Source organism: Phoca vitulina, unplaced genomic scaffold (genome assembly GCF_004348235.1).
Source record: "Phoca vitulina isolate PV1807 unplaced genomic scaffold, GSC_HSeal_1.0 scaffold1, whole genome shotgun sequence".
In the NCBI taxonomy this organism is placed as follows: domain Eukaryota; kingdom Metazoa; phylum Chordata; class Mammalia; order Carnivora; family Phocidae; genus Phoca; species Phoca vitulina.
In genome coordinates, this window is record NW_022589704.1 from 111,377,599 (window position 1) to 111,398,751 (window position 21,153).

At 39.0% G+C, this 21,153-nt stretch overlaps 1 protein-coding gene across 3 annotated transcripts in view; it reads right to left on the reverse strand.

Annotated features, from left to right (window-relative positions):
* ARHGEF4 (Rho guanine nucleotide exchange factor 4) overlaps nucleotides 1-21,153 on the reverse strand; it is a 253,022-nt gene that overhangs the window by 113,598 nt on the left and 118,271 nt on the right. For 2 of the 3 annotated variants that reach the window (XM_032412855.1, XM_032412851.1), the window contains exon 3: nucleotides 7,869-8,162. The exons of the other annotated variant lie outside the window; for it this stretch is intronic. In XM_032412855.1, coding sequence (XP_032268746.1) covers nucleotides 7,869-8,162 — 294 coding nt within the window. The remainder of the gene's footprint in view (nucleotides 1-7,868; nucleotides 8,163-21,153) is intronic. 3 annotated transcript variants of the gene reach the window in all.

The following is a 21,153-nucleotide window of genomic DNA, read 5'->3' on the forward strand; positions in this document are numbered from 1 at the left end:
CAGTTAGATCTGTGGTAATTTGTTATAGCAGAAATAGGAAACAAGTAGAGATTCTGGTGCCTGGACGTGGAGTGTGACTGTAACAAGCACCTAAAAACATGGAAGTGACTTTGGAATTGAGCAACAGGCAGAGACTGGAAGAATGTGGAGAAGCATGATAGGAAAAAATCTATATTGCCTTGAATAGACTGTTAGTAGAAACATGGGTGTTAAAGTCATGCCTGGCAGTGAGGGCTCCGGAGGGAGAAGAGCATGATAGAGAAAACATAAATTGCTTTAGAGAACAACTAAGATATTTTGAACAGACTGTTAGTAGAAAATGGACATTAAAGGTTCCTCTAGTGAGGGCTCAGAGGGAAATGAGGGAATTTTTTTTTTTTTTTTTTTTTTTGATACTGGAGGAAAGAGGATCCTTGTCATTTGGTGGTAGGAAGCTTAGCAGAAGTGTGTCCTGTAGTTATGTAGAAAACACAACTGGTGCATGATGAACTTGGATATTTAGGTGAGGAGATTTCTAAGCAAAGTGTTGAAAGTATAGCCTGTTTTCTTCTTGCTGCTTATGGTAAAATGCAAGAGAAAGAGATAAACTGAGGGAGGAACTATTGAAAAACAAGGAACAGGGGCTTGATGATTTGGGAAATTCTCAGCTTACCCAGATGGCAAAAAATACTAAAATTAAGACATCACTTTCAGAAAACTAGGTCTAGAGGAAAAGCTGAGAGTGTCTAGACCTCACCTTTTGCTAATACCTCAAGAAAGATTGAAAGAGTATCCAGTTATACAAAAGGATCTTTGAAGACACTAAGCATGCGACTCACAGATCCCCTTAGCCATATCAGAAGAAGCCAAAAATAGAGAGAAGAAAGATCTTTGGAAGAGCCTCTTGGTTAATGGAGTGAATCCCCATGACATACATGGGAGACCCAAAAGGTTCTTGAGAATATTATCACAGCAAAATCACTGCCTGTTTGGACCAAGAGGGACAAAGAGCATGAAATGAAGGTGGGGCCCAGCAAGGAACTAATTTTCACCCCATTTTCCTATCTCACAGAAGATGGCATGCTCTAATTCCCCTCTCAGGTGGTTTGGTTGTGCTGAACACAGAGCTATACTCCTAACATGCACCTAGCAGAAGCAGGTAATGCTCTAGTTGTCCCCACTCTCAGTGGTGTCTATGGAAATGAGTGGGAAGTTTCCATTCTTTTCCAGGTGGCACTCTAATTTCCCCAGTAGGTGGTGTTGGCAGGCCAAGCAGGGAGCTGACCTTCCATCCCTTGCCTGGAGGAAGCAAGCAGTGGTGATCCACTTTGCTTGCCAGGGTAGTGTCAGTGGGTCCAGTGGAGAGCTGAGCCTCACCCTCATGCAGCAAGAACTAGACAAGAGGGCAATGTGAGGTGGGGTGAGGCACCAGTAGTTTTTACCACCCTTACTCTGATGCCGGTGGGGTGCAGCCAGGGTGATCGCCTACCACAGTTGGCATGAATGAGACTGAAAGATGTCATGCAAATCTACCTGCTCCTGTCACCACTTTAATATCTACCTGTCCCTGTGTCAGAAAGATAGGAGAGACGAACCTCCAGACCCACTGGGCAACAATGAGGCAGGGGAACTGAAGAGAGGCAGGACCAACTGCCACTCTACTTTGTTTCCTCTCTCCGTGTGTTGGCAGGGCCCAGGAGGGAGGCGATTTACATGTTGGAAGTAATGAGGTGCCAACTTTTACCAGGAAGTTGTAAGCAGGCCTGAGGGGGAAGATGAACTTCTACTTTACCCAGGTGCAATGAAGCAGTGAGTGCCCAGCTTTTGACTAACTGCTAAAAAAAAAAAAAAAAAAAAAAAAGGTAAAATACAATGCAGAGTCTCACTCATTATACAAAGAAACAGGAAAATCACAAAATGAATGAAAAAAGACAACATATCAACACTAAGATGAATCAGATTCTGGATTATCTGACAATGTAAAGCAATCATTATAAAAGTACTTGCATAGTCAGTTACACATTTTCTTGAAACAAATAAAAAAAGAACCAAACAGGTATCAATACTGATACAAAAACCCTGCTAGGTTACAAAAAATTGATAGGCTCAGTAGTAGAGTGGAGATGACAGAGGATAAAGTCATTGAACCTGAAGACAGATCAGTAGAATTTGCTCATTCTGAACAACAGAGAAAATAGACTGAAACAAAATAAACAGAACCCCAGAGATCTGTGGGCTAATAACAAAAGAGTAGAGTCTTAGAGGAAGAAGAGAGAGAAATGGGACTGAAACAATATTTAATAAAATAATGGCTGAACTTCCCAAATTTGGTGCATTTGGTGAAAGATATAAAACTATGAATTCAAAACACTTAGTGCTATTAAACTGAACGTTTGCGTTCCCTCTCAATTCATGTTGAAGCCCTCATCCCCAGTGTGATGGTATCTGAAGGTAATAGAAGGTGTAGCACTCATAAATGGGATTAGTGCCCTAATAAGAAAAGAGACAAGAGAGATGATCTTTCTTTCTGCCATGTGAGGATATAGCAAGAAGCCATCTCAAAACAGGGAGCAGACTCCCATTAGACCCTGAATCATCCAGCACTTTGATCTTGGACCTCTGGCCTCCAGAACTGTGAGTAATAAATGTTTGTTCTTTAAGCAGCCTAGTCTGTGGTATTATGTTATAGCAGCCCAAGCTAACTAAGACACTGAGTGGACCCCAAATAGGGTAAACCCAAAGAAATGATTTCTAAGACACATCATAGTTAAGCCTCTGAAAAGTGAAGAATAAAACAACAACAACAACAACAACAACAACAACAACCTGAAAGCAACCAGAGAGAAAAGAGGCATTACTTATATGGTTACACCAATTCTAAAGACAATGGGTTTGTCATCTGAAGCCATGTAGGCCAGAAGGAAGTGGCCCAACACAGTACTGAAAGAAAAGAACTGTCAACTGCCAAATCTATATTTTTTTTCCCTTCAGGATGAAGGAAAATAAAGACATTTTTAGTTGAAGGAAAAGTAAAAGATTTATTGTTGGCAAATTTACCCTTAAAGGGTAGCTAAAGGAAGTTCTCTAAAGAGAAAGGAAACGATGACAAAAAAAGTCTGGACTTTCATAAAGAAAGAACAATGGCATGGGTAAAAATTAGGATAAATATAATAGACTATCCTACTTCTCGTGAATGTCAAATCATTTTTGATGACTAAAACAAAATATAAAAACCTTTGATATGGTGCTCAATGTATATAGAGAAAACACTTTAGACAATTATATTTTATAAGTGGGAGGGTAAATGAACCTCAGTGGAAGTAAGATTCATTGGAAGTGATAAAATGTTGATAACAGTACACAATGATTAGTTATGTATGTATACAATGATACTTTTAGCAACCACTGAGAAAACCATACAGAACCATATATTCAAAAATATCAGAGAGGCACCTGGGTGGCTCAGTTGGTTAAGCGTCTGACTCTTGGTTTGGCACAGGTCATGATCTCATGACTGGTGAGATCAAGCCCCATGTTAGGCTCCGCACTCAGCGGGGAGCCTGCTTGAGATTGTCTCCCTTGGCCCCTCTCCCAACTCTCACATACAAGTTCTCTCTCTCTCTCTAAAATAAATAAATAAATCTTTAAAAAAATACTACAAATACGGGATGCCTGGGTGGCTCAGTCGGTTAAGCGACTGCCTTCAGCTCAGGTCATGATCCCAGGGTCCTGGGACCGAGTCCCACATCGGGCTCCTTGCTCGGCGGGGAGCCTGCTTCTCCCTCTGCCTGCCTCTCCCCCTGCTTGTGTTCTGTCTCTCTGACAAATAAATAAATAAAATCTTTAAAAAAAATACTACAAGTAAATTATGATGGAATACTAAAAAATGTTCATGTAACTGACAGAAAAGTAAGAAAAGAGTACTGGAAAACAGGAGAAAGAATCAGGAAACTAGTAATAAAATGACAGACTGAAGCCCTCACACAGTAATTATTTCAAATGTCAATGGTCAAAATACACCAATTAAAAGAGATAAGCATAATGGATAAAAAAACATCCAACATTGTTTCTTACAAGAAATTCACTTCAAATTAATGACAGTTTGAAAGTAAAAAGTATATGTAAACATAAATCAAAAAAGGAAGTGCATATATTAATATCAAGGTAGACTTCAGATCAAAGAAAACCAATTTTATCAATCTTTTCAAGAATATAGGGCGCCTGGGTGGCTCAGATGGTTAAGCCTCTGCCTTCGGCTCAGGTCATGATCCCAGCGCCCTGGGATCAAGTCCCACATCGGGCTCCCTGCTCAGCAGAGAGCCTGCTTCTCTCTCTCCCTCTGCACCTCCCCCTGCTTATGCTCTCTCTCTCTCTGTATCTCTCTGTCTCAAATAAATAAATTAAAAAAAAGTCTTTAAAAAAAAAAAGAATGTAGATGAGGAGAGAATACTTTCCAATTTATTTTATGAAGGACCTCATAAAATAAATTGTAGTATTATTTACAATAGCCATGATATGGAAGCAACCTAAGTGTCTATCAATAGATGAATGTATAAAGATATGAGATATATATATTTCCAAATATATACCCTAGGCAGAGGACCCAAATATACATTTTTCCAAAGAAGACACACAGATGGCCAACAGACATGTGAAAAGATTCTCAACATCACTAATTGTCAGGGAAATGCAAATCAAAACCACAGTGAGGTATCTGTCACAGTGAGGTATCTGTCACCTGTCAGAATGGTTACTATCAAAAAGACAACAAATAAAAAGTATTGGCTAGGATGTAGAAAAAAGGCAACACTTGTGCTCTGTTAGTGGGAATGTAAGTTGATGCAAGCACCATAGAAGACAGTATGGAGAATCCTCAAAAAACTAAAAATAGAAATACCATACAATCTAGTAATTCCACTACCAGGTATTACCCGAAGAAAACAAAAACACTAAATCAAAGATATATGCACCCCTTAGTTTACTGTAGTATTATTTACAATAGCCAAGATATGGAAGCAACCTAAGTGTCTATCAATAGATGAATGTATAAAGATGTGATATATATACATATATATATACACAATAGAACATTACTCAGCCACAAAAAAGACTGAAATTGAAAAAAATCCATACTATTTCACTTATATGTGAAATCTAAAAATCAAAAGAAATGAACAAACACAGACAAACAAAAAGCAGAAACAGAGAACAAACTGGTGGTTGCCAGAGGGGAGGGGGACTGGTGGGCAAAATAAGTGAAGGAGATCAAGAGCTACAGACATCCAGGTATAAAATAAATAAGAAATGGGGATGAAAAGTACAGCACAGGGGATACCGTCAATAATATTGCACTAATCTTGTACGATGACAGATGGTGACTACACTCATTGTGGTGAGCATTTTATAATATATATAACTCTCAAATCACTATGTTGTCCATCTGAAACTAATATTGTATGTCAGCTATATGTCAGTTAAAAATTTGAAAAAAATACTTAGGAAATATTTTAACCAATGAGGTGCAAGACTTCTACATTGAAAACTATAAAAAATTGCTAAAAGCAGTTAAAGAACTCCTAAAAAACAGAACAAAAACCTGTGTTCATGGATTCAAATTTAATATTGTTAAGATGGCAATACTCTCCAAAGTGATCTATGGATTTAGTGTAATCTTTTGAGCCATGCAGGTGCCCCTGGATTTAGTGAGTGTAATCTTAACAAAATCCCAACAGCCTTCCATACTATATATATAAGTAGCAAAGAGAACTCATACATCCCAACTTCCAAACTTAATACAAAACTACAGTAACTAAAATAATGTGGTACTGGCATAAGCATAGATATACAGACCAATGGAACAGAATTGAGACCCCAGAAATAAATCTATATATCTAAGGTCATTTGATTTTTTTTTTTACAAGCATGCCAAGACCATTCAGTGAGGGAAAGGATAGTTTCTTCAACAAATGAATGTTGCTGATACAACAAGATATTCTCATAGAAAAAATTGAAGTTGGACCTCAACCTCCCACAAAACACACAAAAAAGTTTCAAAATAAATAAAAAACTCAAATGTAAGAGCAAGAGTTATAAAAACTCTTAGAGGAAAGCATAGAAGTAAATGTTCATAACCTTGGATTTGGTAATGGATTCTTAGACATGACATTAAATTCACAAGAACAAAAGAAAAAATAGGCAAATTGGGTTATATCAAATTAAGTACTTTTGTGCATCAGTAGACACTATCAAGAAAGTGAAAGACAACCTACAGATGGGGGGAAATATCTGCAAATCATTAATCCAATAAGGGGCTAGTATCCACATATATAAAAAATCCTTACAACTCAACAACAAAAAGACAACCCAACTACAAAATGGGCAAACAACTTGAATAGACATTTTTCCAAAGAAGATATACAAATGTCCAACAAGTATGTGAAGATATGTTCAACATTAGTCATTAGGAAAATGCAAATCAAACCACAATGAGGTACCATTCAGGTCCACTAGGTGGTATAATTTAAACAAAACAATACAAGACAGAAAACAACTATTGGTGAAGATGTGGAGAACTTGCAACCCTCATACATTGCTGGTAAAAATTTAAATGGTGTGAACAGTATAGAAAACAGCTTGGCAATTCCTCAAAAAGCTAATCATAGAATTGCCGTATGTCCCAGCAATTCCACTTGTAGGTGTATACCCAAAAGAATAGAAAACATGTATTCAAACAAAAGTTTGTACACAAGTGTTCCTGACAGCACTATTTACAATAGCCAAAAGGTGGAGACAACCCAAATGTCTATCAATGGATGAATGGATAAATGAAATCAAACAAATATATCCATACAATGGAATATTATTCAGTCCTAAAAAGGAATGAAGTACTGATATATGCTATAACATAGATGAATTTCAAAAAGATTATGCTAAGTGAAAGAAGCCAGACCCAAAAGGTCATATATTATATGATTCCACTTATATGAAATATCTGAGTAGGTAAATCCAGAGGGACAGAAAGTAGATTAGTGTTTGCCAGGTCTGGGGAAGTGAAATGGGTAGTGAGTGCTTAATGGGTATGAGGTTTCCTTTTGAGATGATGAAAATGTCTTGGAACTACATAGAGGTGATGCTTGCAAAACCTTGTGAATCTACTAAATGCCACTGAATTGTATACTTTAACATGGTTAATTTTATGTTATGTGAATTTCATCTTATTAAAAAAAAGGTGGCTTTCATGGATGAGTGAGACTCAGGGATGTGTATAAACTTGCTATTTCATAAAGGAAAAGAAGAAGAAACAGAGTCTGGGATTGGATAAAAGGTATGGTGTATGCACTATTAAGTCATTTTTTAATAGGCTGACAGTTTCATGCAAAAATCATGGTGTCAAAATGTCCCTAGAGACAACATTTAATTGACATAATATAATTTTAATTAACTTAATTAAAAATATTATATCAGAATGTCATGCTCCTCTATTAATAATAGAGCTAGTACTGCTCAGTGTCTAACACAGTGCTTGACACAGACTAGGTCCTCAGTAAATGGTAATTACTACAGAAAGGCTTGAGGGCTGGCCCTGCCTTCTTCAGTTCTGCTCCAATACCTTGCAAAGGGCTGGACACAGGCACAGACACACTGCAGCGAGGGAAGAGGAGCCATAACCCTTGGCTCTGGGACATGCCACTATGAAAAGTCTCTCCTGCAGGCTGTGCTGGGGTGGAGGGGCTGGAGAGGGGCATCATGGTGCTGTATCCAGAGGGCCCAAGGGTAACAAGCTATAGCATAGGACAGAGTCAGGGGAGAGCTCAGGAAATGCAAGCAGCTGCAGAGGAAAAGGGGATAGCAGGCCAAGTCTGATGACACATGGCATGTGAAGAGCTTACTTGGATTCCATCTTTATGTGCTATTCCCTTGTGCATCTTCCTTTCAACCTGGACCTGCTTCTTCAATCTCCTTCTCTGCGTCTTCTCCAGCCACAGGTCATCTAAACTGATGCGTGGGTGCCGAGGAATGATGCTCCTGGGTTGTGAAGGAGTCTCCCTGGGGACATCCTCTGCAGAGACGGAGGGGAGGGTCCATGCCACCCTCTCAGTGGTAGAGAATAGCTCTATGTGAAAAGCTTTTTGACTGTGGGAGCAACTGGGCTTCATGCCTTGTTCTTCCCACCGCATGTGGTTCTGGAGAGCAGAGAGGAGAACATATCAACTGGGCACAGTGTCCTTTTTCTGCTCAGTTTTTTTTTGGGTATTACCCCATCTTTTGGTTAATCCCCAAAATACAGATTCCAGTGAAATACTCTGTTCACAGTAATTTTGAAAATGTGAAGATCAGGAATAAAACAAATCTTGTTTCTGTTAAAATCTACACTTTCAAGACTATTTCAAAAAATCAAGTCTTCTACTTTGATCAAACAAAGTCTTGAAAGTAATCACTGAACTTGGCATGCTCATTAGAAACTTTTTAAAGGTCAATAGTTGGGGCAAAAGCTCCTGTTTAAACAATATCCCCTGAGAACAGAATTTGAACACAAACACACTCAGGCACTTCTTACTTCTTTCTTGGCACAGACATTAACTCAATGTACACACAGCTGCACCTTACCTGTGCTACCCTCACTTTGTCTCAGTTTAGTTATCCACTCAGACACCGTAACTGAATTCAAAATAAAATCTGTCCCTCCTAACAGAATACTTCAGATTTGTGTTGACATGGCCATCCTTTCTGTTCTAATCAACCCACAGGCAGGGAAATGAAGCTCTTTTGTTCACAGGTGTTCTTCAAGTCCCATGACCCCTGCCCCCACCCCACCCTGGAGGACACCTCTTTCACAACACTTCTTTGGACTGTCATCCCCAATACTTTGTGTATAAATAATATAAAATAATGGTGGAAACAAAGGTGAAATTTCTTTTAACTATTTTAAGAGTCTGCCTTAAATAATGTATACATATACATATGTATATATATGTATGTATGCACACACTCCCATGGGGAGAGAGAAGAACGTAGAGGAGGAGGATGGGGAAGCATAATTGTTTCTTACGGTTTTGGGGTACAGCCTGGGAACTCGGACTTCTCAAAGTTCTCCAGGTGATTCTAATATGCACCCAAGGTTTAAAAATCACTGTTCATTTTGGTTTTTCAGCTCCCAAATATTGCTCTAAGTTTAAAAAGTGTTTTCATTTAGTTTTCTCTCCCCAACTCCACTGTGGGTTAGAAACAGCTGGTATTATCCTACAGATAGAGTTTTGGAAAGGTTCAGCGATTGCCTGAGTTCACACAGCTCTGTGTGTCATTATATTGTGATTCTAAACCCCATGTCCATTCACTATTCTACATTGTATAAATTCCTGTTGTTTCATAGGTAGATAGAATGACTCCATAATAAGCAAGGACAATACCTCAGACTCTTTTATAACTCTCAAAGTCCCCCCAAAAGGAATGGATGTTAATTGAGTACATCTGTATGCAAGGCTCCCTTTTATGCCCTTTACACTTACTTTTATGCACTACTTACATTAGATAAATAAGGTGGGTCCTCCTAATGCCGTTCAGCAAGTAAATGACATTAAGCCTTCTGTAAGGAAGGCAAGCAAACTGATACTGGCACTTCCACAAGAATGCAACTTACTGCCACTAAAGATGAGCTCACTTATTTTCAAGTTAGAAGGCAACTTGGACTTTTGCATCACACCACTCCCTAGCCTTCTATCAGCCTGTACCTGAGTTGTTGGCTGGGGTCTCTTCATGCCACCAGGACAGCTTTATCCTCAACTTTTCTTTCATCGTAACTTTAGAACATTAGCACTTTCATAGCTTGGTTCTGGACCGTTAGAGAGAATGCTGGCTGGAGACTGAGTGTTCTAAGTGTGAAATTTACCTTGGTTTTTTCTGTATGCTCAATAGAAAAGAGTTAACTCCCCTCCCACCCCTTTTCCTACCTTGGCAGCCTGCTAGAGTCATGTATCCATTTACTTACCAAAGAGCTTTGCTCTCAGGAAAAATGGTCTTGTTCTGAGGCCATTAATTAGAGCGGCAGTTTGCAAAGTGTGGCCCCAGACAAGCAGCAGCACCCAGTATGGTGAGCAGCCTCTAAGATGATCCCCAAAGACCTCACCTTGTTGGTGCAGGCCCTTGTCTGAGCCTCTCTTCTTGAGAGTGGGCTGGACTTAGTGACTCACTTCTAATGAACAGAATATGGCAGAAGGGATGGGATGCCACTTCTGAGATTATGTTATAGAAAGGCTGTGGCTTCATTTTGGGGGGGCCTCTCATGGATTCCCCTTGCTTTGCAGGAAGCCAAATGACATACTGTGAAGAGTGTTATGGAGAGGCTCATGTGGCAGGAAACCGATGTCTCTAGCCAACAGCCAGCAGGGATCTGTGACCTGTCACAGAGCAAGCGTGGAAGCAAGTCCTGCAATCCAGCCTTGAGATGAGTGCTGCCATTGCCAAAACACTGACTACAGCCTTGAGAAAGACTCTGAGCCAAAGGCACCCAGCTAAGTCAGGCCGGTCATGCAGCAATGGATAACTCATACTCTTGGGAACCTGCTAGAAGTACACGTTTTCAAGCCCGATCAAGACTTTTCTGAATTAGAAGTTCTGGGGGTGGGGCCAGCAATCTGTTTATAATGCCCTCTAGGGATTATGTTGCAAGGGTAGTTTGAGAATCGCTGTACTAGAGAGACAGGAAAGTAAGAGAGAGGCAAGGCAGATCAGGCTGTTCTGTGCTCCTCATGCATCCTAGGGTGGAGGGTCAGGGAGCAGACTGTGGGGTTAGATAAGCTGAGTTTGAATCCTGGCTGTGGCTCTTAGCAGCAGTGTGGCTTTGGGCAACCTTCCTTAACTCCCTCTCTATTTCTCTACCTTAAAATGGGAATACTAATACCTCTCAGAAAAGTTATCAGAATTAAATGAGAGAGTATACATATAGCACTTAGCATAATGCCTGTCACATATATACTGCATCAATATATGGTAGCCAACACTGCTGTTTTTATTAATAAGTAGACAGGACTGAGAGGGCTGTGGTGGTAATATAGTCTTACCTGTCTGGAATGACATGTTTTCAGGTCCTACTTCAGCATTTCACTATAAACATGCACAGCATTAAACTCATTCTCTGATTTTTCATTTTTATTTTGAAGAATCTTAAAATTTTTATTTGGGGAAATTTCTAGTATAAATCTGTAATTCTCTTTGTAGTATTGGGCAGTACAGATTAGGTTTATTCAGTTTGCATCCTTGTAAAGTAAACTTGTTATCCACAAATGAACAAGATGCTTTCCAAATATCTCTCTGTTTAATATCAGACATTTCATTGGCCAGCACAAGCAAGGCAGAAAGCAGTAAGATAGAAAAGACAACGTCCTTGTAAGGAAAAAGCAATTTAAATGACATCATCAGAAACCATGGAGGCCAGAAAGAAGAGGTACAACATTTTTCAAGTGTTGTTTTTAAAGAAAACAATTGTTAATGAAGAATCCTATATGCAGTGAAAATATTCTTCAGGAATAAAGGAAAAATCAAGACAATTTCAGAGAAAGGAAAACGGAATTTTTTACCATCAGATGTACCCTTAAAAATGGTTAAAATATGCAACAATCAGACAAGAAGAAATAAAAGCATTCAAATTAGTAAGCAAGAAGTAAAACTGTCACAATTTGCAGACAAAATGATACTATATATAGATAACCATAAAAAATCCATCAAATGTCCATTGACAGATGAATGGATAAAGAAGATGTGGTATATATATACAATGGAATATTATGCAGCCATCAAAAGGAATGAGATCTTGCCATTTGCAACGACGTGGATGGAACTGGAGGGTATTATGCTGAGCGAAATAAGTCAAACAGAGAAAGACATGTATCATATGACCTCACTGATATGAGGAATTCTTAATCTCAGGAAACAAACTGAGGGTTGCTGGAGTGGGGGGTGGGGTGGGAGGGATGGGGTGACTGGGTGATGGACACTGGGGAGGGTATGTGCTCTGGTAAGCGCTGTGAATTGTGCAAGACTGTTGAATCTCAGATCTGTACCTCTGAAACAAATAATGCAATATATGTTAAGAAAGAAAAAAAGAAGATAGCAGGAGGGGAAGAATGAAGGAGGGGAAATCAGAGGGGTAGACGAACCATGAGAGACGATGGACTCTGAAAAACAAACTGAGGGTTCTAGAGGGGAGGGGGGTGGGAGGATGGGTTAGCCTGGTGATGGGTATTAAAGAGGGCACGTTCTGCATGGAGCACTGGGTGTTATGCACAAACAATGAATCATGGAACACTACATCTAAAACTAATGATGTAATGTATGGGGATTAACATAACAATAAAAAATTTTTAAAAATCCATCAAAAAACTATTAGAACTAATAAATAAATTCAGTAAAGTCACAGGACACAGAATTAATTAGCAGAACTCTGTTGCATTTCTATACAAATAACGAATTAGCAGAAAGAGAAATAAGAGAATACTTCCATTTACAATTACATCAAAAAGAATAAGATACCTACTAATAAATTTAACCAAGGAGGTGAAAGACCTGTGTGCTGAAAACTAGAAGACACTGATGAAAGACATTGAAGATGACACAAATAGGTAGAAAGATATCCCATGTTTATGGATAATAAGAATTAATCTTACTAAAATATCCATACTACCCAAATCAATCTACAGATTCAATGTAATCTGTCAGAATACTAATATCATTTTTCATATAACTACAACAAATAATCCTAAAATTTGTATGGAACCACAAAAGACCCCAAATAAGCCAAAGCAATATTGAGAAAGAAGAACAAAGCTGGAGATTTCAAGATATATTACAAAGCTATAGTAATCAAAACGGTATGGTACTGGCACGAAAACTGACATATAGATCAATGGAACAGAATAGGAAGCCCAGAAATAAACCCACACTTACATGGTCAATTAGTCTATGACACAGGAGGCAAGAATATACAGTGGGGAAAAGTCAGTCTCTTCAATAAATGGTGTTGGGAAAACTGGATAGCTACATGCAAAAGAATGAGACTGAACCGGTTTCTTACACCATACACATAAATAAACTCAAAATGATTTAAAGGCCTAAATGTCAGACCTGAAACCATAAAACTCATAAAACAAAACACGGGCAGCAAACTCTTGGATATTGGCCTTAGTAATATTTTTCTGAATCTTTCTCCTCAGGCAAGGGTAGCAAAAGCAAAAATAAACAACTGGGACTACACCAAACTCAAGAGTTTTTGTACAGCAAAGGAAACAACAAAAAGGAAACCCACTGAATGGGAGAAGACATTTGCAAATGATATATCTGATAAGGGTTAATATCCAAAATACATAAAGAACTCATGTAATTCAACACACACACAAAACAAATAATCCAATTTAAAAATGGGCAGAGGACCTGAATAGACATTTTTTTCTAAAGAAGATATCCAGTTGGCCAACAGACATATGAAAAGATGCTCAACATCATTAATCATCAGGGACATGCAAATCAAAGCCACAATGAGATACCACCTCACACATATCAGAATGGCTATTACAAAAAGACAAAAAATTAGTGTTGGTAAAGATGTGGGGAAAGGGGAACGCTGATGCACTGCTGGTGGGAACGTAAACTGGTGCAGTGACTATGGAAAACAGTATGGAGGCCCCTCAAAAAATTAAAAATATTCCTTATATTCTACATATGAGTGAAACCATATGATAATTGTCTTTCTGCTTGACTTATTTCACTTAGCATAATCCCCTCCAGTTCCACCCATGTCAATGCAAATGGTGGGTATTCATCCTTTCTGATGGCTGAGTAATATTCCATTGTATATATGGACCACATCTTCTTTATCCATTCATCTGTTGAAGGGCATCTCGGCTCCTTCCACAGTTTGGCTATTGTGGACACTGCTGCTATGAACATTGGGGTGCATATGGTCCTTCTTTTCACTACATCTGTATCTTTGGGGTAAATACCTAGTAGTGCGATTGCTGGGTTGTAGGGTGGCTCTATTTTTAGCTTCTTGAGAAACCTCCATACTATTTTCTAAAGTGGCTGTACCAACTTGCATTCCCACCAACAGTGTAAGAGGGGTCCCCTTTCTTCACATCCACACCAATATTTGTTGTTGGCTGTCTCATTAATTTTAGCCATTCTAATGGGTATGAGGTGGTATTTCATTGTGGTTTTCATTTGTATTTCCCTGATGCCAAGGGATGTGGAGCATTTTTTCATGTGTCTGTTGGCCATTTGTATGTCTTCTTTGGAAAAGTGTCTGTTCATGTCTTCTGCCCATTTCTTGACTGGATTTTTTGTTTTTTGGGTGTTGAGTTTGATAAGTTCTTTATAGATCTTGGATACCAGCCCTTTATCTGTTATGTCATTTGCAAATATATTCTCCCATTCTGTAGGCTGCCTTTTAGTTTTGTTGACTGTTTCCTTTGCTGTGCAGAAGCTTTTTATCTTGATGAAGTCCCAATAGTTCATTTTTGCTTTTATTTCCCTTGCCTTCAGAGACGTGTTTTGCAAGAAGTTGCTGTGGCCGATGTCAGAGAGGTTACTGCCTGTGTTCTCCTCTAGGATTTTGATGGATTCCTGTCTCACATTTAGGTTTTTCATCCATTTTGAGTTTATCTTTGTGTATGGTGTCAGAGAAAGGTTCAGTTTCATTCTTTCGCATGTGGCTGTCCAATTTTCCCAGCACCATTTATTGAAGAGACTGTCTTTTTTCCATTGAATATTGTTTCCTGCTTTGTCGAAGATTAGTTGACCAAGAATTGAGGGTCCATTTCTGACCCTGGAAAACAAACTGAGGGTTACAGAAGGGAGGGGGGCAGAGGGATAGGGTAACCAGGTGATGGGTATTAAGGAGAGCACGTGTTGTCATGAGCATTGGGTGTTATATGCAACTAATGAATCACTGAACACTACATCAAAAACTAATGATGTACTATATGTTGGCTAATTGAACATAATAAAAAAAGACAATGTTTACTGAACGAGAAAAAAAAATTAAAAACAGAACTACCATTTGATCCAGTAATTCCACTTCTGAGTATTTACCTGAAGAAAATGAAAACACTAATTTGAAAAGATATATGTACTCCTGTGTTTATTGCAGTATTATTTACATTAGCCAAGATATAGAGACAGCCCAAGTGTCACCCACAGATGAATGTTAAAGAAGATGTGGTATGTATACACAATAGAATATTATTCAACCTTAAAAAAAGAACGAAATCTTGCCATTTGTGACAACATGGATGGACCTCGAGGGTGTTATAATAAGTGAAATAAGTCAGAGAAAGACAAATGTCATATAATATCACATATATTTGTGGAATTTAAGAAACAAAACAAATGAACAAACAAACAAAAACTAGTAACAGACTCATAAATATAGAGAACTGGTAGTTGCCAAAGAAAAGGGTAGCGGGATGGGTAAAATAGGTGAAGGGGATTAAGAGGTATAAACTTCCAGCTATAAAATAAATAAATCCCGAGGATAAAAAGTACAATATAGGGGATATAATCAATAATATTGTAACAATTTTTATGGTGACGGATGGTAACTACACTTATTGTGGTGAGAATTTCATAATGTATATAATTGTCAAATCACTATGTTGTCCACCTGAAACTAATATAACATTGTATATCAGCTATACTTCAATTAAAAAATAGCTAAAGAGTGTATTGAAACAGATAATAAAAGTAAGAATCTTGCAACAAACATCAGGAAAGAAAAAGAACAATGTAAAGGGTAAAAATATGGATAAATATAACAGACATTCCTTCTCCTCTTGAGAATTCTAAGTTATGTTTTGATGTTTGGAACAAAAATTATAACATTACCTGATGTGATTCTCAATATATTTAGAGGAAATATTTGAGATAATTATATTATAAACATTATTTGAACTGGTAAAATGTCCATACCAGTCAACCTTGGTAAGTAGTATATATACAATGTAATACCTAGACAACCACTAAAAAAAATTATAAAAAGAAATTCAAGGGGGGAGGAAAAAATGACGGAGGAGTGGGGGACCCTATTCCAACTGGTCGCCGAAATTGAGCTGGATATCTACCAGACCACTCTGAGCACCCACGAAACCAGCCTAAGATGTAAGAAGATCTGGATCTCTACAAACAGAATATCGAAGGCGGTTGGTTTCGAGGTAGGAAGCAGGGAGCCGTGATTCCGTGGGCAGATATTGGAGGATAAACGGCAGTGGGAGGGTGCCTGGCCGTGGGGATGCTGCACTGCCGGTGAGTGACAGCCTTGCGCACTGGGGACAGGGCACAGACTCACAGACCGGTAGTGGCAGGGAAAGGACTTTAGGGCAGCCCCCGGGGCAGAAACCTGGAGTGGCGGGGTCAAGGGGGCGAACTGGGAGCGGATGGCGGTTTTAGAAGCACATAGGGCAGAGATGTGCCTGACCTGGAGGCAGGACTGGGGCACTGCGGAGGGGCGCACAACCCAGGATGCCTCGGTTTATAGCAGCACGGACAGAAACGGAGACAGTGTGGCCTGGAGAGCTCACTGAAGAACAGACTGCAGTCTCTCTGCTCTGAGGCAGAGGGTCGGAAACGGTCTCTTCTGCTCTGACTCATGGAAGAGATGTGGAAAGATGCCAGGGAAAACTGCCAGAGAACAAAAGCCCCAAAAACTGATTCCCACTGAGCCCATAGGGGGGCAGGGCAACTCCGCCCAAGCAGGGTTGCCTGAGTAACAGCGTGGAAGGCCCCTCCCCCAGAAGACAGGCTGGGAAAACAAGAGGCCAGCAACCCTAAGGTCCCTAGAAAACAGGTGCATCTTGCTTGGGTTCTGGTCAATAATTTGGACTCTATACATTCCCTCAACCACCCATCAACAGAATGACTAGGAGGAACCCCCAAAATAGAAAAGACTCAGAGATTATGACTTATGCAGCAGATTTACAAATGGATGCAGATATAACCAAGATGTCGGAGATGGAATTCAGGCTAGCAATTGTGAAGACAATAGCTAGAATGGAGAAATCAATTAATGGCAACATAGAGTCTCTAAGGGCAGAAATGAAAGCTGAATTGGCAGAACTTAACAATGCTATCAGTGAGATCCAATCCAATCTAGATAATCTAACAGCAAGGGTAAGTGAGGCAGAAGAACGAATAAGCGACCTGGAAGAAAATATAATAGATAAAAAGGGAAAAGAAGAGGCCAGGGAAAAACAACTCAGAATCCATGAAAATAGAATCAGAGAAATAAGTGATACCATGAAGCGTTCCAGTGTCAGAATAATTGGAATCCCAGAGGGGGTGGAGAGAGAGGACTAGAAGATGTATTTGAGCAAATTGTAGCTGAGAACTTCCCTAATCTGGGGAATGAAACAAACATTCACGTCCTAGAGGCAGAGAGGACCCCTCCTAAGATCAAGGAAAACAGGCCAACACCCTGGCATGTAATAGTAAAACCTGCAAATCTTAGAACCAAGGAAACCATCTTAAGGGGAGTTAAGGGGAAGAGATTTCTTACGTACAGAGCGAGGAACATCAGAATAACATCAGACCTATCCACAGAGACCTAGAAAGCCAGAAAGGCCTGGCAAGACATATTCAGGGTACTAAATGAGAAGAACATGCAGCCAAGAATACTTTATCCGGCAAGGCTTTCATTTAGAATGGATGGAGAGATGCAGAGCTTCCACGACCGGCAGAAACTGAAAGAATATGTGACCACTAAGCCGGCCCTGCAAGAAATATTAAGGGGGGGGGGGGTTCTACAAAAGGAGACAGACCCCAAGAGTAATATACAACAGAAATTTACAGGGACAATCTATAAAAACAACGTCTTCACAGGCAACATGATGACAATTAATTCATATCTTTCCATAATCACTCTCAACGTGAATGGCCTAAATGCTCCCATAAAACGGCACAGGGTTGCAGACTGGATAAAAAGACAGGACCCATCCATATGCTGTCTACAAGAGACTCATTTTGAACCTAAAGATACATCCAGACTGAAAGTGAAGGGATGGAGATCCATCTTCTATGCCAGCAGACCTCAAAAGAAAGCTGGGGTAGCAATTCTTACATCAGACAAATTAGATTTTAAAATGAAGTCTGTAATTAGAGACACAGAAGGACACTATATCATTCTTAAAGGGTCCAACAAGAAGATCTAACAAGAAGAAGATCCAACAAGAAGATCTAACAATTGTAAATATCTATGCCCCCAACATGGGAGCAGCCATCTACATAAGCCAACTGTTAACCAAAATCAAGAATCATATTGATAACAATACGTTAATTGTAGGAGACCTCAATACTCCACTCTCAGCAATGGACAGATCATTAAAGCAGAAAATCAACAAGGAAACAAGAGCTTTGAATGATACACTGGACCAGATGGACCTCATAGATATATACAGAACATTCCACTCTAAAACAACAGAATACTCATTCTTCTCCAGTGCACATGGATCTTTCTCCAGAATAGACCACATACTGGGTCACAAATCAGGTCTCAACTGATACCAAAAGACTGAGATTAATTCCCGCATATTCTCAGACCACAATGCTTTAAAACTGGAACTCAATCACAAGAAAAAATTCGGCAGAAATTCAAACACTCTGCTCAAGAATGTTTGGGTCAACGAGGAATCAAAGAAGAACTTAAACAATTCATTGAAATCAATGAGAATGAAAACACATCGGTCCAAAACCTATGGGATACTGCAAAGGCGGTCCTAAGGGGGAAATACATAGCCAGCCAAGCCTCACTCAAAAAAATAGAAAAATCCCGAATTCACCAACTCTACACCTTAAAGAAGTAGAGAAAAAGCAACAAATGATGACTAAGCCACACATTAGAAGAGAAATAATTAAAATTAGAGCACAGATCAATGAATTAGAAACCAGAAACACAGTAGATCAGATCAACAAAACTAGAAGTTGGTTCTTTGAAAGAATTAATAAGATCGATAAACCACTAGCCAGACTTATCCAAAAGAAAAGAGAAAGGACCCAAATTAATAAAATTATGAATGAAAGGGGAGAGATCACGGCTAACACCAAGGAAATAGAAATAATTATGAGAAATTATAATCAACAACTTTATGCCAATAAACTGAGCAATCTGGATGAAATGGAGGCCTTCCTGGAAACCTATAAGCTGCCAAGACTGAAACAGGAAGAAACTGACAACCTGAATAGGCCAATATCCAGTAAGGAGATTGAAGCAGTGATCAAAAACCTCCCCAAAAACAAGAGTCCAGGGCCTGACGGATTCCCTGGGGAATTCTACCAAACATTCAAAGAAGAAATAATACCTATTCTACTGAAGCTGTTTCAAAAAATAGAAACAGAAGGAAAACTTCCAAACTCATTCTATGAGGCCAGCATTACCTTAATCCCCAAACCAGGCAAAGACCCCATCAAAAAGGAGAATTTCAGACCGATATCCCTGATGAATATGGATTCCAAAATCCTCAACAAAATCCTAGCTAATAGGATCCAACAATACATTAAAAGGATCATCCACCACGACCAAGTGGGATTTATCCCCGGGATGCAAGGGTGGTTCAACATTCGCAAATCAATCAATGTGATAGAACACATTAATAAGAGAAGGGAGAAGGACCATATGGTCCTCTAAATTGATGCAAAAAAAGCATTTGACAAAATACAACATCCTTTCCTGATTAAAACTCTTCAGAGTATATGGATAGAGGGAACATTCCTCAAGCTCATAAAATCCATCTATGAAAAACCCACAGCGAATATCCTCCTCAATGGGGAAAAGCTGAGAGCCTTTCCCTTAAGATCAGGAACACGTCACGGATGTCCACTCTCGCCACTATTGTTCAACATAGTACTAGAAGTCCTAGCAACAGCAATCAGAAAACAAAAAGAAATAAAAGGTATTCAAATTGGCAAAGAAGAAGTCAAACTCTCTCTTTTCGCAGACGACATGATACTTTATGTGGAAAACCCAAAAGACTCCACCCCCAAATTACTAGAACTCATACAGCAATTTAATAATGTGGCAGGATACAAAATCAATGCACAGAAATCAGTTGCTTTCTTATACAATAACAACGCAACTGTAGAAATAGAAATTAGAGAAATGGTTCCATTTACTATAGCACCAAAAACCATAAGATACCTCAGAATAAACCTAACCAAAGAGGTAAAGGATCTATACTTTAGGAACTACAAAACACTCATGAAAGAAATTGAAGAAGACACAAAAAGATGGAAAAATATTCCATGCTCATGGATCGGAAGAATAAACATTGTTAAAATGTCTATGCTACCCAGAGCAATCTATACCTTCAGTGCCATCCCAATCAAAATTCCAATGACATTTTTCAAAGTGCTGGAACAAACAATCCTAAAATTTGTATGGAAAAGACCCTGAATCACCAAGCAAATGTTGAGAAAGAAAAACAAAGCTGGGGGCATCACGTTGTCCCAGTTTAAGCTATATAACAAAGCCGTGATCACCAAGACAACATGGTACTGGCACAAAAACAGACATATAGACCAATGGAACAGAATAGAGAACCCAGATATGGACCCTCAACTCCGTGGTCAAATAATCTTTGACAAAGCAGGAAAAAACATGCAATGGAAAAAAGACAGTCTTCAATAAATGGTGCTGGGAAAATTGGACAGCCACATGTGAAAGAATGAAACTCAACCATTCTCTAACACCATACACAAAGATAAACTCAAAATTGATGAAAGACCTCAATGTGAGACAGGAATCCATCAAAATCCTAGAGGAGAACATAGGCAGTAACCTCTTTGACATCGGACACAGCAACTTCTTTCAAGATACATCTCCAAAAGCTAGTGAAACAAAAGCAAAAATGAACTTTTGGGACTTCATCAAGATAAAAAGCTTCTGCACAGCAGAGGAAACAGTCAACAAAACAAAGAGGCAACCCACAGAATGGGAGAAAATATTTGCAAATGACACTACAGATAAAGGGCTGGTATCCAAGATCTATAAAGAACTTCTCAAACTCAACACCCAAAAAACAAATAATCAAGTCAAAAAATGGGCAGAAGATATGAAAAGACACTTCTCTGTAGAAGACATACAAATGGCTAACAGACACATGAAAAAATGTTCATCATCTTTAGCTATCAGGGAAATTCAAA